This window comes from Prosopis cineraria, unplaced genomic scaffold (assembly GCF_029017545.1).
Source record: "Prosopis cineraria cultivar Desert tree isolate PC_DT_omini unplaced genomic scaffold, ASM2901754v1 PC11, whole genome shotgun sequence".
NCBI lineage: Eukaryota > Viridiplantae > Streptophyta > Magnoliopsida > Fabales > Fabaceae > Prosopis > Prosopis cineraria.
The window spans coordinates 5,817,493-5,836,040 of NW_026555342.1; the positions used below are offsets into that span (position 1 = coordinate 5,817,493).

At 29.8% G+C, this 18,548-nt stretch overlaps 1 protein-coding gene across 1 annotated transcript; it reads left to right on the forward strand.

Moving 5' to 3' along the window:
• Window positions 1–9,465: 9,465 nt before the first annotated feature.
• Window positions 9,466–10,011, forward strand: LOC129286044 (agamous-like MADS-box protein AGL29). Its single transcript, XM_054922086.1, has one exon. It carries the CDS (start codon window positions 9,466–9,468, stop codon window positions 10,009–10,011), a length of 546 nt encoding a protein of 181 aa, XP_054778061.1.
• Window positions 10,012–18,548: the final 8,537 nt, after the last annotated feature.

Here is an 18,548-nt window from a genome sequence, read left to right on the forward strand (position 1 = left end):
TTTAAATTTTTTAAATTTTGTTTTTTCTTGACAATTTTTTTAATTTAGTTGTAGCTGAAATATACTAATGCTGTATAAAATAATTTTTTATTCGATAGTATTGGTAACACTTTTAGCTTTATTCTTAAAATGTATAACTAATTTAAACAATTTTCGGCCTTTTGTGCTCTATTTAAAGTGGCAATTTTAAATTGTGATGATAAAAAAAAATTAGATTAAATTTAGAGTGGTTTAATTATTACCCAACACTGTTGGTAAGTTTTGAGCCATCTTTGAAAGCCTTGTCCTTTTTTTGAATAGAAAATTTATTAAAATTAATATCTATCTGAACTCTTTTAAAACTCTCTTGCTTATTTAATACAATTCCAATCACCTTATCTCAAAAGCTATCAACAAGAACAAGAACCTTATCATAAGAGATTGATGATTATTTCAATCATATATTTAGAGAAATGAATAAACATGTTAATTGACTTGTTTCTGGCTTCTATAAAAAAAATTTAAGCTCTAAAAGTCTTTGAGCTTTGATATGATTTGATTGTTACACCTAACATAATTTATCATGATCTTTTTATTCAAAACATAAAAAGTAACAATTTTAAAGTTAACATGTCTTTATAACTGGTCACATGTTGCCAGTATGCATTGCTAATGAAAGGAGTTATAATTGCTTAAATGCAACGACTTGAGTTTAAGTTTGTGTAAATACAAGAAAAATGTCTTTGAAATATTTATCCCTCATTATACTTGACAATGCTCAAAATTGATCCAATTAGATAATTATATAAAATACCTTATCACATGCCATTCTAATGCTGTAATATATTTTCAAAACAAAAAATATTTGAGCATTTATCATCTTCTATTTAAAAAAGAAAATACTAGATAAAAAGGACCTTAAATTTTCAAATTTACGTTTAACATCATGAAAAAAAGGCATTTTTGGCTTTAAAATTTGAAATATTATATTTATTTAAAAAAATATCTGAGACTTCTAAACAATGTTAAAAAAATGAATCAAGCAATAGTCGACTTTCTAAAATGTTTACTTTTTGTGAAGCTAATTTTCTGATAGATTTGATAAATCGAACCAAGCAACCCATGAATTTTTCTGTATTGACTAGTATTTTTGTTTTTGCCAACATAGTAACTTAAAAAAAATGTTGACTCAATTAAATACCCAATTTCTGAATTTTCATTTAATATGCAAGTCAACGTCCATGCTCTTAATTCAATTTAAAAACGTCTTTAAATTTTAACTTTTACAATTCAGTCCTTTTAGTTTTATTTACTTAAAATGTTAGTCCCTACATCTTAAAAAATAAAATTACAAATAATCAATTTATTATTAAGGCTTAGAAACTAATGTTTTAAATAGCTAAAACTATAAAATCTAAGCCACATTAAGTTAAAATTCAAAGAATGGGTTATAATTGAGTCAAACTATATAGATTGAGTTAAAATTTAAGTATCAAGTTACAATTAAATTAAAAGTATAGTGATAACCAAATAATTAATTTTTCTTTTTTAAAACAAAAAAAAATTGAGCACTGCTTATCTTATATTTTGTTGAAGGGAAGTAAGAAAGAAAAGGCAAGATTGTTTGAGAGTGATTGTTAGATTATTCAAGTGTAAGTGGACATATATAAGACGATGTGGGAAGTCTAACATCTAATAGAGTTAGACTTAATAATTAATATATAATAAAAAGATTTGTAAACTTGAGCATTGAGGTTTTGAGTTAAGAGGTGGCTTTTTTTCACTAATCTTGCTCGTCTCTTCTCTCTCCCCCCCATTCCTAAGTGTAACATCCCAAATTCTAACCCCTGGATTATTAAGGAATTAGTCAAGTTTAATTATGCAGATTGAGTGATTTGTTGTTATATGTAGCCTAAGAGGTCTAATAGTTGTATTCGATTGTACTTTCAGCCTTAATTATGGATTCAAAATGAAGTCGAGCCACCTAGGCATCGAAAAAAAGGAAAAAACATGAAGGAATAGTCTCTGTGTCAAATATCACAGCGTGCAATATAGTTGCTGTGACACATAGATGGCAAAAGGATAGGAGAACCTCTTTGTGACATGCGCTGCAGTGTGTATTGCATGTATCGCGGCACATGGCCTAATCTTTTGATAAAAAACTCATGAACAAACTAAAAATCAAAAAGAGAAAAAGGGAGAGAACGAAGAGCAACTATCAAAGCTCTACTAAGGTTCACATTTAGAAGGTATTTAAAGTATTTTGAAGATATTAATCACTTGAGGTAAGTTCTTCAAGCCCTAATCTCCCTTTTTCTTCCATTTTCTTAAAATTTTGTGTTAAGATTTGATAATGAGAGATGATTTTTGATTCATATAAATTATGAATCTGAACCCATTAACTCAAATGGTATTAATAGGAATTGTTTGAAATATTTAAACTTAAGAATAATGAGCTTACACGTTTTGGTAATTGTGGGTTTATTAATGACTAAAAATGCCATTTATTAGGGTAGTTAAACTTGGTTTGGAAGTCATAAATGATAATGTGAGAGTTTAATAAAACTATTGGGAGCTAAAGGGAGTTGATAAGCCCAATAGATAAGCCTAAAGTGAGAAATAAGATGTTGGAAATTTTAGAAGTGAAAAATGTGAGAGTGAAAATTTATTCTTGGCAATGTTGATGAGTTTATAATTTATTAATTATAGATTTAAGCATTCGGGCACCATGTTTGGCTTGAGAATCAAGCTTAGAAGCTAATCATTGAGAGGTAACTTTTGACTTCTCAAAGGTTTGAGATAATCGAAGGAACCCTGCTTTAGGTAGTTGTGTGTTAATTAAATGTTAATTGTAAAATATGCATATTAGCATGTATGATTTGACTTTTGAACATGAAAGCATGTCATTAGCATTGATAATTATTTGAATTTTGAATGTACATAATGTTTTATTTTGACTTGAAATGTGAAATTGAAGTCAAAATGATTTTTAAAACTATGAACATGTATATATTTTGGGACGAGAAGTGTGGAGTATGTGATGTAATAATTGTTCTATTGATGAAGAAATATTGATGGTTTAGTAAAGTGAATAACGATTGTGAAAACATTATAGATGCTCACTTAGGTAGCATATTATCGTGAGCCCAATGTGCTAATGATGAAATTGTGGAGTGAGCATCGTACATGTCGTGATCAGTTGGTGAGAGTTCACCTAGAGAGAGGAGTAGTTAAAAAAAATTCATATGGTATTTTTGGCCTCCTTCCGGTGCATGAGGCATAGCTTTATCACATAGTTTATTGAAGGACTTGAACCTAGTTATCCACACTAATTTATCAAGGATATTAGCTTAGAATATATGACATCCTAGAGATTCAAGTATGGGGGAAACTATGGTCCAAGAATGAGTCATTTGATTTTTATTCGAGTCACACCTCATAATTGGTGAGCTTGGGTAGTCCAATCACATGGACAGAACCTTGTTTGATGTTATAACCCACAAAGGAGGGTATAAAGATGGTTTGATCATACATATCTATTTATCTAATGTGTCACGTGGTTGTTTAAGTTTGTGGTAAGTTATGATAATAATTTGGGTCATTGTCATATGTCTGTATGTCTTGTGGCAATATATCGTATGATTTGAGATGAGAATTTATAAGAATGAGTTAAATTGGAAAAGGCCCCGGGGGCTTCGGAATCTGAGCATTCCTATTATAGTGCCTCTTTAATTCATTTATTTTGTGCAATAGTTTAAATATTATTAATTATAATGTATTTTATTTATACTTGCACTATATGGTTGTTTATAATGCCTGAAATGTATTTTGAGCCCAAAGATATTGTTTATAAGAAGTTGTAAATGTTGATAGAGCCAAAATACTAGTACAAGTATGGTAAGGTTGGTTTAAACATGATATGGATGATTTTTGAGAAAATGCAATGCTAAAATCTCCCCCGTTCATTTTTAGTATTAAAGAGGTTAAGGGGTGAAAATGTAAAATAGTGGTGAAAATGATATGAGCTTTCAATATGCACCTATATTATCTCATTTGGATGTTGGACAAAGAAATAAGACACGCTGGAAAAAATGATGTCATGAATGTGCAACATGCCGTCGTGGATTGTACACGAGCTGTGGCGCAATGCTTTGTTTTTTAGCTTTAGAGATTTTTCAACCTATTTTATATTCTTTCACTCCTTTAAAATATCTCATATTTTTGAAATATTATTTTACTCTAATTAAATGTTTAAAGAATGATTTTGACTCATTATAACCTATAAAAATGTAAAATCTCAATATTTCAAATTACAAATTTAGTAATCTCTTTATTGATTAACCCCTTGATTAGCTTAGGTTTTTTAGTTTAATGGTGATTAGATAAGGGAGAGCTTACACTGAGCGGTTGCTTTACATTCCTAACAAGTGGTATTAAAGTCAAGTTTTATCTGGGACCTGTAAGCCCTTATTTGCTCACACGTTTGAAACTTAAAAATGGGACTGACCCTGTTTCAGCAAGGATTTATGTGCGCCACATGGTTTGAAGCTCGAAACTGGGCTTGCCCTAAAAAAATAGGGACTTAGTGTTTGGGGTGTCTTTTGTAACACCTCCAACAAATATATATAGATAAGGTAGGATTCCTCTTATAATTTTTGAAAAATTCACATGTTTTCTTGTATTTTGCAAAATGGTAAGTATTTAATTCTCATATTTAGGTAAAAAAAATTGTTGGGTGGCATATACCAATGTAGTAAATCTATTTATTATAGTTCTTTTTATAAATTATTATTCTTTGTGATTTTAAACTTTAGCCTTTTTTTTTTTCTTGTAATAATAAAGTTTTGCTTGACTACTTTTCTCATAATTAAAGCCATGCATGGAAGGGCGAGGGATGTATCAAACTTTGGAGAGAGATAAAAAAAAAAAAGAAGGAAAACGGTGGGAGCACATGAATGAAAAAGAAAAAGGCATAAAATATTAAATAAATATAGGATATGGATGAATTTATAGTGAGGAAATGTTTTTGTAATCTAAGATGAATCCATCAGTGGTAAGTAACGAAATAAATTATGAACTACTTACCTTTCTAATCTTTTTCTACAAATAGCCAGACAATCAAGTAAAGGGGATGAAAAAAATTTACCAAGTAAAAGAGTGAGATAAAATCTTGAAGACAAATACGTGAGAAAAGAATAGGAGAAATATAATAAGATATTTCCTTAAAATTTTTCCTCATCTTTTCATAATACAAGGATATTATATTTATTTTTTAGCTAATATCATTATTTAGTTTCTATCAAAATTATTTTAGATATTTGTTTCTAGTTATCCTTGTGCTTTCGTATCTATTTTAGTCACCCAATGGCATATATATTTATATATATATATAGTGGGAAAGGAAAAGACATGTAAATAAGGAAAAATTATACATAAGTACCCCATTTATATGCTAGGGCTAGCTGTAATTTATACTTCTTATAATATATTCTCTCCATTCTAAATTATAAAATAATTTTAGATAAAATCTTATGTATCAATAAAATTTATTAAATATATCTTACAATCTTACTTTTTTAAGACAAATATATAAACTTTCAAAAATACTTTTCATTTAATACTTTATTCATGAAAGAATATTGAAAAGAGAGAATATATGAGAAGGGTAAAATTAAAAAATGATCATTATTAAAACGTTATTTTTATTAAAGTGTCTTATATTTTATGACGCTAAATATTTCTTAAAATATCTGATAATTTGGGATGGAGGGAGTATATATATAACCTATTTGTGCGAGGAAGAAAAAGGTGTGAACAAAAGGGCAAATTATACACAACTTCTCCACTCACATGCTAGGGGTTCCGGTTGTAGTTTATGCTTCCTAAAACATACATATAAAATTTTTTATGTGTGTGTATATATATTTAGTTAGTTATTTTGTATTCTTTTTATAAACATTATTATTTATTTATCATATAGTTATTAATTAAAAATTAATTTGTTCCGTGAACCTACAATTTTAGTTTTAAGTAATGATTATTTATTTGCTCATTTAGTATAATCAATTATAGTTAGTTATTTTCATAATTGATGCATTATTTTAACTGCTTATTTACTATTGTATATACCATGCATGCTCCATTGAAATTTATTTGTATTAATTACTCTCTTGGATAAATAATTAGTACTCCCTCTGTTAAAAAATGTAAGGCATTTTTTAAGAAATTAGATATTAAAAAATGTAAGACATTTTTAGTTTTTTGAGGTGTAATCATTATTTTTTTTTCAAAAATATCCTTGTTGATAATAACTTTATATTTATTGTAGGGTGTTTAATGGAAATAAATATAAAAAAAATAGGGTTATTTGAAAAGTAGGCAACTATTTTATTGGGAAGTGAGATTTGATTAAAAATATTTTTTATTTTTTAATAAGGGGAGTATTTATTTCATGCGCACACATTAATATGTGTTAGTATTAGCAATATCTGTTTAAATCATACATTAACTCTTTGAATTTATCTTAGTTACTTGATGAACATTTATTTCTTCTTGTAATTATTAGGGGTGTGTGTGTGTGTGTGTTGTTATTAATATTTAGTTTTTGTGATAATTGTTTAATTATTGTGTCAATGTTTATTTTTGGTGTCATGTCCGTATGAATAAAATTATCACTCTAATATATATATATATATATATATTTTTTTTTTTCTAAAGAAAATTCCTTTTATGGCATAAGATTTGGGTAAAAGAAACTATTCTATGGATTTATTCTAGGAGACACCATAGTACAATTTCTTATGATAAAATATGGTTAATTTAGAAGTGTTTATTTTCAATTTTTTTGACAATCATTATAGTATTATTAGCTAATGTAATTAATTATTTATGATATGCTTTCAATTATTTAAAAAGAATTTTTACACTCGAGGCAATTGGACCATTATTAGTTCTTAGATAAAAATCTTATCAAGACTCTAAATTCTTATTTGGTCATCTTTGTAATGTATCTAGATGGCAATAGAAAAGATTGTCATGAATATCAATTGGATGACAATCATAGTGCCAGATTATGGATTGACTTGAGTGATAGCGAACATTCGCACCCACTTTGAGACCATCTAGGGTCCCTTGCTGCCACCTACTCTGACCAGATAATGCCACCCTCACCCTTTCATTCATCACACCTTTCACTTTCCCTGTCACCATTAGTGCCTTCACTAGATTGACTTTAACCACTCTTTCACCTGCAGGCTGCCGCCGCCACCACTCTTTGTGCCACCACCTCCACCATTTATGTAGCCGCTACTACTCTTCATGCAGCCGCCACCTCCATTTATATGTCTGCCACCACCACCTTTTATATGCAGCCCACTCCGATGCGAATGATACCTCCAAACATACCCAATGGGGATAATGAGATATTTTAGGAATGCATATGTAGGACTTTTTTTAGTATATTATATTAAGAGATACTTTGGTATATGTTTGGTATAACTACAAAATCCCCTTCTCTTACATGCATTAGGAATGTCTAAAAATTCCACAAGTTGATCCGATATAACTTGGCTTTATATAAATAAATATAGGTATATATCTATTTGATCTTACTTAAATGTGTGTAAAAACAATTCTTCATGACTTAATTTGTAGTTTAATTTTTATTCCTTTAAATGTGGTATTAAAAAAAGAATGTCCATGATTTCTTGTCACTCTTGGATAAATTTAGTTTTAATAATAATAATGTAAAAACAAACAAATAAATATTCTAACCTGTTAACCAATTAAACCATCCTGAGGGGGTTATATCTTAAATATGGGAAGCTTGTGGACTCACATTAAAGAGGGAGATTTTTAGATTATCCAAGTGTGGGTGAACATAAAATGATGTGAGAAATCTCATATTTGATAAAGTTAAACTTAATAACTAATAATAAAGAGGAATGATCCATAAACTTGAGCCTTAAAATTTTAAATTAAGATGTGACGTCTTTTTACTAATCTTGCTTATCTCTCCTCTCCTCCTATTCTTGGGCAATCATTCCCCCATCCCCAACAGTAATAAATTTTATCGGCTTGGTTTACCAAAAAGCTCAATTTTTAGGAAATTAGGCCACTGATTTTCCCATGATTATAAAATTAACTTATTGGTTAATAATTTAGTTTTCCGATGACAGCCAAAATAACAACAGAAAGATATATATTCAAATCTTACCTTTTCAAAATTTTGAAATAAATTTCAATTAAAAGGCACTTTTATCATTAAAATCTTAAATATTACTTTTTTAAAAAAAATATAAGGCATTTTTTAAAGGATTAAACGTTAAAAAATATAAAAAATTTTAATTTTCAAGATATATATAATCATTGCATTTTTTTAAAAATATCTTTATTGAATAAATTACTTTATAGTTATTTTAGGGTGAAACACTTTATTAAACAGGGATAAATATAAAAAAATAAAATTAATTTAAAGATAAATAACTACTTTATTGAGGTGAGATTCGATTAAAAATATTTTATATTTTTAAATAGAGGGAGCATCTATTAAAAAATAGTTGAGACTTCAAAAAATGAAACAAGCAGCGGTCAACTTCGTAAAATGCATTCGTTTGTGAAGCTGATTTTTTGAAGAAACTGGTAAATTGAACCAAACAACTCCAGGAATTCATCTCTACTGACTAGCAACTTCTTCTTCTTCTTCTTTTAACGCGTCCATTTTAGTGAAAAAGTTACTTTAAAAAAAAATGGAAACAACAGGAGATTGCAAATTTAATGTTATAAACATTCAACCTTTTGTAGGATGGTTCTGTATGGATGTGAGCTACAGATAGAAATATAGCCTAACGTTTACACCCAGACACATTTATAGTATACATTAATAATTAAATCCAAAATTGTTAAATCCATTTCTTTTTGGTATTTAAAATATTAATCAATTTATCAATTACTTTCTAGAAATACTAAATTTGTCACACATTTTTCACATCTATAGCCAATTTATCATATTTTTTTCAAAAAAGGTTTAACATATACACTTACCATTTCTAATGAACTACCTCAATATCAGTTTATAAGACATTTTTTTAATAAAATTATATATATTAATAAAATTTATTAAATATATTTTACAGTCTTATTTTTTTTAAAAAAGTACAAATATAACTTTTTAAAAATATCCTTAATGTAATACAATTTTATTTGAGAAATATTAAATAGAGAGAAAAAATATATTAACAACGGAAGCGTAATATTGGATCAGATGTAATCAATAAAATTTCATTTTTGTTAAAATATTTTATATTTTGAGACACTATAAAGTGGGACCCACTGAGTAATATAATCCTTGGTAAATCAAATTAATCTTTCACCTCCGCGTGTGTATATATAGCCCTCATTCTTCCTCAAGCTCATCCATCTCCAGCTCAATATTTCCTCTCCTTTCTTCTTCATCTTTCACATTTCCGATCAAACAAGTTAGGGTTCATGGGTCGTCGAAAGATCGAGATGAAGCTGGTGAGAGACTCAAGCTCAAGGCAAGTCACCTTCACCAAGCGTCGCAATGGCGTGTTCAAGAAAGCAAACGAGCTCACGACATTGTGCGGAGCAGAAGTCGCCGTCATCGCTTTCTCTCCTGGAGGAAAGCCTTTCTCCTACGGCCAACCCGGCGTCGACGCCGTGGCCAATAGGTTCCTCCGCCGTGGTTCCGTCAGAAGCAAACCGGACAACATTAACGGTACTGCGATTGAGAAGCTGAGCCAGGAGCTTATGAATCTGATGAATGAGAGTGAGGCCGAGAAGAAGAAGGCAGAGATGCTTGACGAGAGGTTGAAGAAGATGAACTTGACTTGTTCGGGGAAGCTGCCATTGGAAGGTCTGAATAAGGATCAGCTTCAAAAGCTGAAGAGGTCCTTGGAAGAAATGAAAGAAGAAGTTCGAGAGAGCGTGAAGCAATTGGAGGCATCTTCAGGCTTGATGCTTCTTGTTCAGAAAGCTGCGGACGATAAAGAGAGTCATAGTAATAATGCTTGAGATTTAAATATTTCTTCGATTTATGCAATCTAAAATAATATAATCTATCCTATTTTTATTTTCCTTCGTTGAATGAAAAAAAAATGAAGGAAACAAAATTTTAGGGTGATAAAATAAGTGAGGTTTATTTTTCTTTAATTTCAATTTAAGATAGATTGCTCTTGTTAGTCTAAATTATAAATTTCATGTTGATGTTTCTCTTATTTCATGAATAAGCTAAGTTTTTATCCCAGATTTGCAGCACATGAATCACCACAAAAAATAATATGTAAATAGCGTAAGGCTCTTCTATCAACTAGTTGAGTTAAATCAACTGATGATGGGGTTTCAAGTTTGAATCTTGACATATGCAGTGAGGCTAAATAAATACTCTCCCCATCCCTATATATAAAGTGTTTTTCATAAGTTTGTTTTGTCTCTAAATGTAAAGAGTACTATGATAATTTTAAGTAGTTAGTTAATTTTGTCCTTATCTTGAAAAGGGAAAGAGATATTAATTATTACTTTACCCACCATAATAATATTAATTTAGACATTTATCAGGGGCAAAGTTAGACAGTTGTTATAATTTTATGAGTTTTCAACTAAATAATAAATTTTTATTGGTATGTGTAATTTAGTTAAAAACACCTTATATATAAAGATGGAAGAAATATGTCAAAAATATTTTTAAAATACTCGTGAGATTATCATTGGTAATAACGATCTCACACAACAAAGATTTAAATTAGTGTAAGAAGAAGGTAGTAATACTCTCAAGTTTGTCCATAATACTGAAAGATGGAATCAAGAAAATATTAATGTTGCTAATTTTTCTCATCCTTTATGTATGTAACAGCACAGTTGTGGAGTTATGTTATTTGCGAGTTGCCATAAGTAGTTGGAGGAAGATAATATATATATATATATATATATATTTGCAAGTGATTTTAAAGGAATATTCTTTTCCATTAATTAGTTAAAAGCTGAAAACGTTTTATTTTAATCTTTCTTTCTTTGAAAAATCAAACGAGTTTTTGGGGCATGCATTAAAATAAATACAAGAGATTCCTTTAAATATAGTATGAAACATACATGCGTACAAGCATCTTAAAACGCACGCGCCAAAATAATTTTAATAATTTTAAATAGTATGTTATGTATTAATAAGAATAAATTAATATGTAATATAAGATTTATAACAAATTATGCTAATTATAATATGTGATTTGTTTTTATACTTAGACTGCATAATATATTTTATTAGAATGACAAACTGAATATTTCGGCCCAAAAAAAAAAAGAATGAGAAACTGAATAAGTAAATTGCATGTGTATTGAATAGTAATTAATTAATCGAGCTCTGCCTTATAAATATATCAATACTTTAATCAAAATAAAGTGGATAGATTTCACAAGTCTTTTATAAAGTGAAGTGAAAATAAATTTAAATATTACTTTCATAAAATCAATATCAGTTGAAAATTTAATAATCAACAAGTCTCAAAATTTTAATATTAATATAATATAAAATCTATGAGAAGTTGTGTTATTGATTGATAGATACATGCATACATACATACAAAATAAATAGCATATAGTAACTGAGCTTATTGATCCTATAATTTGAATTCTCAATGTGTTATAATTAATTATTAATTGCGGTTAAAACTACATGCATCAGCAAAGTTATCTTGAATAATAACTTTCATATCAAGCATCAAGTGAATAGTTTTAGTGATTACATCTTATATGAAAACTTTTAAATTAATATCATCATGTGATTCTAGCTATCACAAATTGTTGTGATTAAAAACATTTTGCAGTGATTATAGAAAGTTTGGTTTGTTTTCTGTAGCCCATGGTTTCTAAAACAACTGAAATGAAAATACATAACTTGCAAATTGAAGAACAATTCATATCGATGTGAAATATATTTATACTTTGAGTAATGCTAATATATTTTTTTAATTACGCTTAATTTAATTGGTTTATAACTTTAATTTATTTATAAAGAAAATTAGCGTATGCATTTTATTGCGTGGACATTTTTTATATATTAATAAATAACTTTCTTCATTTGTGAAAATAAATTTTTTAGATCTACACCTTCCTTGTATATATTGTAAAAGGTATTCAATATATGTGTTCCTTTTTGTTTTTTTTTTGGGGGGGGGTAGAAATGGGAACTAAAATTCAATCAGAACTAAAAAATTCAAAGCACAAAGCAAAACAACAAAGAAACAAAGAAAATTTTCATCAACCGCTAACTTCAATAATATGTTTTCCTATTTGGAAAAATTAAGATGGCTTGCATTTTTTTAGAGTGATTATGGCTTTGTATCTAAAATTAAGAAAGCTTTTGTAGAGTGATTATGGCTTGCATCCAAACACTATCTATGCAAATCCTTTGGAATGGGGAGCCAACAAAGCCTTTTTCCCCTTCAAGGGGCCTCATATAAGGTGACTCAATTTCTCCATATATTTTTACTTCATGTATAGAGAGACTCAATCATAGTATCAAAGATGCTATTTCGGAGAATAAGTGGAAACTAACAATGGTGGCCCTAACATCCCTCATATCTTCTTTGCAAATGATTTGGTATTCTTTGGGGAAGTTTCAACTGATCCAGTGGAAATTATGTTAGATTGCATTAATAAGTTTTGTGTTGCCTTTGGTGAAAACATGAACAGTAGCAAGACTAAGGTATGCTTCTCATCTAACGCCTACATCTCTAGAGCTTTGGAATTGAGTAATGTAATGGGGGTTAGACTCACTAGTGATTTGGGTAAGTATTTGGGTATCCCTCTTATTCATAAATGTGCTTCCTATGTCTTGTTCGCTCTGATTCTAAATAGAACTAGAAACAAGTTGGAAAATTGGAAGGGGAGATTTTTGACTATTGAAGGGAGAGCGACCCTAATTAAAGTGATGTTATCTGCCTTACCTTTTTACTACATGTAAAATATGATCTTGCCAAAACATTTGCCTAGAGAGGGGGCATAGATGATTCCTCTGGGGTGAGTTAGACACGGAAAGAAAAATCCACCTTCTTTCATGGGAGATTGTTACCAAACTAAAAGAGGAAGGGGGCTTGGGAATTAAAAATCTTAAAAAGCAAAATGTAGCTCTTGTGATGAAGCTTTGCTGAAATCTCCTTTGCAAGAAAGAAGCTTTATGGGTTCAAGTTCTTAAGAGTAAATATAATTGTGGTATGAAAGCTTTACCTTGCATCTAGAAAAAGAGAAGTTTTTCCTTTACATGGAAGGGCATTTGTGAGGTTTAGGAGAGGTTCAAATGTGGCTTAGGCAAGAAAACTAGCAAATGAGAAGAAAATGTCTTTCTAGTTTGAAAACTGGTCGACGATCAATAGGCCCCTTATTGACCTAGTTCCTGGTTTGAAAGGTTACATATACAACATGGTGATTTTGTTTCTAAGTTTGTGAATCAAGAGGGAGATTGAGGTAAATGAAAGTTAGGAACATAGTTTGATTCTTATATTATTGAATGTCTAACTTGTGCACACCCACCTCGTGAGGAGAGGGAAGAGGATATGTTTGTTTGGAAGCCATCTCTGGATAGTTCTTTTACTATCAAATTTGCCTATCATTTTCTTCTTGCAGTTACAGCACACGATACTGGAAGCATCTGGAAACTTTTTTGGCAGTGGAATGTTTTGGAGAAAATTAAGACATTTATGTGGCTATTCACTCATGGAAGAGCTTATATCTACCAATTTAGATTGAGCAGAGGTATCTTGAATACAGTTCTTTGTCCTTGGAACTACTAGCACATGCTTGGAGATTGCAAAAATGCATTTGACAAATGGAATTCTATTCTGAAGCAAGAATGCAAGAATAAATTTTCCATACTGAAAGGTGAGGATTGGGTAAGATGGAATCTAAAGATTGAGGCAGGCCAAGCCTACATGCGGAAGGTCCCATGGTCTACTTTATTTAGGTATATCTGCTAGGATATTTAGGTTGAGAGATGTAGAATCTTGTTTGAAGCGGCTCCTTCCTTGAACAACTAGTCAAGGATTTCCACCTACTATAGAGGTTGCATGGATAGAGATTTGATGCTATCTTACAATCTACAACAGAAGGGTTTAAAAGAAAAAGTAACTTGGAGAGCTCTTAAGATTTAATTTGTGTGATTAGATGTGGATGGTTATGTGAGTAATAATGGTCAAAGCAGTTGTGGAGGAGTTTTGCATGAATGTGAAGCAAAGTGGATTTGGGAATTTAGTTGTAAACTCTCTCTGGTCTCGATCACCATAGCTAAATTATTAAGTTTTATCTATGAGCTTAACCTTTGTTGGCCCAAAGGTTATAGAAAGATAAAGGTTTTCATGGATAACATTGAAGCAATTAATCTTTTTACCCATGGAAGCAACATTGTTCATCTGTTTCATGATATCATTGAGGAAGCTCACTCTTTTTTTTTTTTTGTGGAAATTTGTTTATTTATGTTAATTTTATGTTTAGAGAGTAAAATGTTTTGGCTAACTCCTTAGCCAAATGGTCCCTTAAGTCTAACAGAGCCTTTTATCTCTTTGATCAAAAGCCATCTTTCATAATAGAGATGGGGTTTGATGGAAGAAGAATTGTTTAAACTTTTGTTTTGTTTGTAGCTGGTTGCATTTAGTGTTCAGACTTTATTCCAAAAAAAAAAATTTAAGATGGGTGTAATGAATATTTGAAAAGAAATGAGTAAACATTATATATGAATGAATAAAAGCATGCTAGCACAATAATCCTTTGATTGTAGCTATCATAAAGGAAGACAATTTTTATTTGATCAGTTGATGAAAATAATTTTTACTTTTTAAAAAATTGTAGCAGTGAAACATACATACGATATTGCATATATAGCAACAGCAATCCGTTATTAAAATTTAGAAAGATGGATGTCACCAGATCTAGAGGTTTTTACATATATAACTTATGTCATAAGATTAAATCAAGCAAATAGTTCAATATTTATTATATTTTGTATTATAAATGGTTTATTATTTTTGTTAATAATATATCATTATATATCAATAATAAACCCTTTATAAATTTTTAAATTTTTAATGATAAATCTCTTGTGTATCAATAATAAAGTCCTTGTATACTAATGTGAATTGGTCATATTTCAAAATTTTCAAAAATTCAGTCTATATTTATTGAACACAAAATTTTTTTAGGCCAGTGGAACAATTTATCTCTAAATATATTGTTGAAATAAATTAAGAAGAAAATGTTTATATATCCAGAAAGGGATTCAGCCATGTTATTATTTTATTTCGTTTTAATCAGCAAAAAACAAACATAAAAAATTTCTTAAACATGTCCTCCCTTGAGTAGTCACAAGCTAAAGCTCGCAATGCCAATCTGGCAAAGTTACTGTTAGCTACAAACATTTGCATATTTTTAACAATTTCAAATTTTTTCCCTCGATGCCTGAAAGCTCTCCTTTGTTTTTTTTTTAAACAAGAATTCTAATTTCCCTCAGACTTAATTGCCATTTGGTATTCTGGTTTTCCTTCAGCTTGCCAGAATTATATTTCAGAAAAAAGACTAAGACGTGTGAAATTTCATCCAGTCCCAACCCACTATAAAGGGTCACTATTGACATCGTTGTGGAGCCATTTAATGGCCGGAGCCTGGCCCATGTGAGCCTAGATTTAAAAGTCTGATCACCTTAAAATTAATTAATTCTTAAATTTGATCTCTTATTAATCAGGATTAAGGCCGGACTCATGAACCCTTGTATAAATTTTTTTAATTTTTTAATTTTTAAAAATAATTTTTACATTATATTATTATATATTCATGCTCTAAAATCCAAATCATAATATTTAGAAGTAAAAAATAAATAATGTATATTCTAATTCTAATTTTTTTATATTATGTAAATTCTAATTTTAAAATACAAGCATATATTTTAAAGTCTAAATTTAATTAAAAATTTAAAATATTTCATTTTCAAAGGTAAAAAAAAAAAAAGAGCTTAATTGAGTAGCTAAATTTAAGCTTGAAATCATTTTTTCAAAACTCGATGATTATATTAAAAAATTAGGCTTGAATGGATAGCCTTATAAAAGCCTGGCCTGTATGTATCCCAAACTTTGGTTAACTAAGAAAGACTATAATTAGTGAGTTAGTCTGACGGAATAGGATTCTTAATGCTCTTTTTTTGTTTTTTTTAAGAAAATTCTACAAAACGCTTAGAAGATTGTGATATCTCCTTGGTAGTTATCCATCATTATTGATATGGTTTCACTCGGTTCAGGTAATGACACGGTTACATTCTTCGTTGGAGACCCTACACTCACGCACTTGTGTTGTTAGATCCAAATCAAATTTACTTCTTTCATCAACACATCAAAACGTGATCGTAGATAATAAGTAACGTGACATTGCCTCATCATCATCATCATCATCATTCACTTTATTCTCGTTTTGTTTATATTCATAAAAACCTGAACCTTTTTTGTATTCTTCATGCAATCAAGGTTTTGAACAACATTTGTCATGAACATTATTATTTTTTTCTTCTCTGAATCTTGAGGAGAAAAAGTAACAAAAAATCATACTCACTTTTTTTTGCCTGCATGCATGCAGGTTCTTTGATTATTCTCATAGATAATTCCAATTTTACATCCTAAAAAATATAATAATTTATTTTCATCAACTTCAATTTGTTTTAAAATATATTTAATAACCAAAATTTAACATAAATTAAAATAAACTAATTTTTTAAATTAATTTGAGAGAATTAATCAAATTTATACTTAACACGACGTTTGACAAATTAGCGATGGCATATTTGATAAAATAATTTTTTTCAAAAATACTTGAAGAGCTTTTTGAAAGTCAAAAGTTCTTTGGTAATCAAAATTCATCCAAAAACTCATTCTGAAATCACTTTATAAAAGCTTATCAAAATATATATGTTAAGAGTGACATCTACTGACTACTAGCAATTATAAAGCACATTTGCCGCTGAATATTGATGTGTTATTTAAGCACGAGCAGTTTATTCATTGGGAGAAGACGTGTGTTATGAGAGCTTTTGGTAGGGATCGGTGATCGTATGACAGATCAATGGATGTTAATTGGAGATTTCAATGAGATAGCTTCAAAATTGGAACAGCAAGGAAGTGCACGTGTTAATTTGAATCGCTGTAATATGTTTTGTGATTGGATACATCATTGTAAATTGATTGATTTAGAGGCAAAAGGTCCTCTTTCTACTTGGAAGGGACCTCATTGGCAAGGTTATGATAGGGTGTTCAAGAGGTTGGACAGGGTTTTATATAATGAAGCGTGGCTTAATAGATTTCCTAATATGGAGGTGATTTGTATTACTCGTGTTTGTTCAAATCACCTTCATCTTTTTGTGGATACATGTTCGATGGCGAAAAGGTCTTTTTAATAGGCCATTTCACTTCGAGGCAACTTGGTTGTTGCATGAAGATTTTGACGGCTTTTTGAAGTGAAGTTGGTGTAGGGAGGATAAGGTGCGTGCTGTACTTGGTAAATTCCAAAATTCTATAATTGTTTGGAATAGAGATGTATTTAGGAGAATTGATTAAAGGAAGCGAATTCTTAATCAAAGGCTTTTTGGTATTCGATGCTGTTGAGATAGAAAGGATAATCCATTCTTGTTGAAGTTGGAAAAAGAACTTAAATTAGAGTTGTTAGATACCTTGAAAGCAAGAGGAGATTTTGTGGTTTTGAAAATATAGAGGGAAGTGGTTGGATCATGGTGATCGCAATGCACAATTTTATCATAATAAGGTTGTAGTGAGGCATACAAAAAATAAAGTGCTTTTTTTGAAGAATGATAAAGGTGAGTGGGCGTGGGATGAGAATGTTATTTCTGGCATGGGGAAGAAGTACTATCATAATTTGTTTAAGGAATACTGTCTTAATAGAAGATGGGTAGGTATTGGACCACGTTGGGAATTAGTGGGGGAGGAGGACTTAAAGAGAGTGGGTCGGGATGTGACAAGTGATGAAATTAGGGATGCTTTCTTTGATATTGGCAATTTTAAAGCTCTTAGTGGGGATGGATTTCCGGCAGTGTTCTATCAAAAAAAATTTGAGTATGGTGGGGGAAAGTGTGGTAAAGTTTTTGAAGATTTTGTGGAATGAACTTGAAAGAATTAGTGAAGTTAATTAGACCTTGCTTGCCATGATTCCTAAGTTGGATAGTTCAGAGGTTGTTATACATTTCAAACCCATTGCTTTGTGTAATGTCCTTTATAAGGGACTGTCAAAGTTGATAGTGAAGAGAATGAAGCCTCTTATGGATAAATTGGTTTTACCCTATCAAGCTAGCTTTGTTCTTAGTAGAAATATCCAGGACAATATTATTACAGGAGATGGCTAATACCATGTCTTGAATGAGGGGAGGGAAGGGGTACATGGTGATTAAAATTGAGTTGGAGAAGGCTTATGATAGAATGGCTTGAAGCTTTCTTATCAAGGTACTTCTTGAAATTAAGCTTCCTCTTCGTGTGGTGGATGTGATTATGCACTAATTCTGCTAATCAAATATGTCT

Excerpts from the sequence above, each read along its gene's own strand:
- LOC129286044 (XM_054922086.1), top strand. The coding sequence starts at position 9,466 with ATGGGTCGTCGAAAGATCGAGATGAAGCTGGTGAGAGACTCAAGCTCA.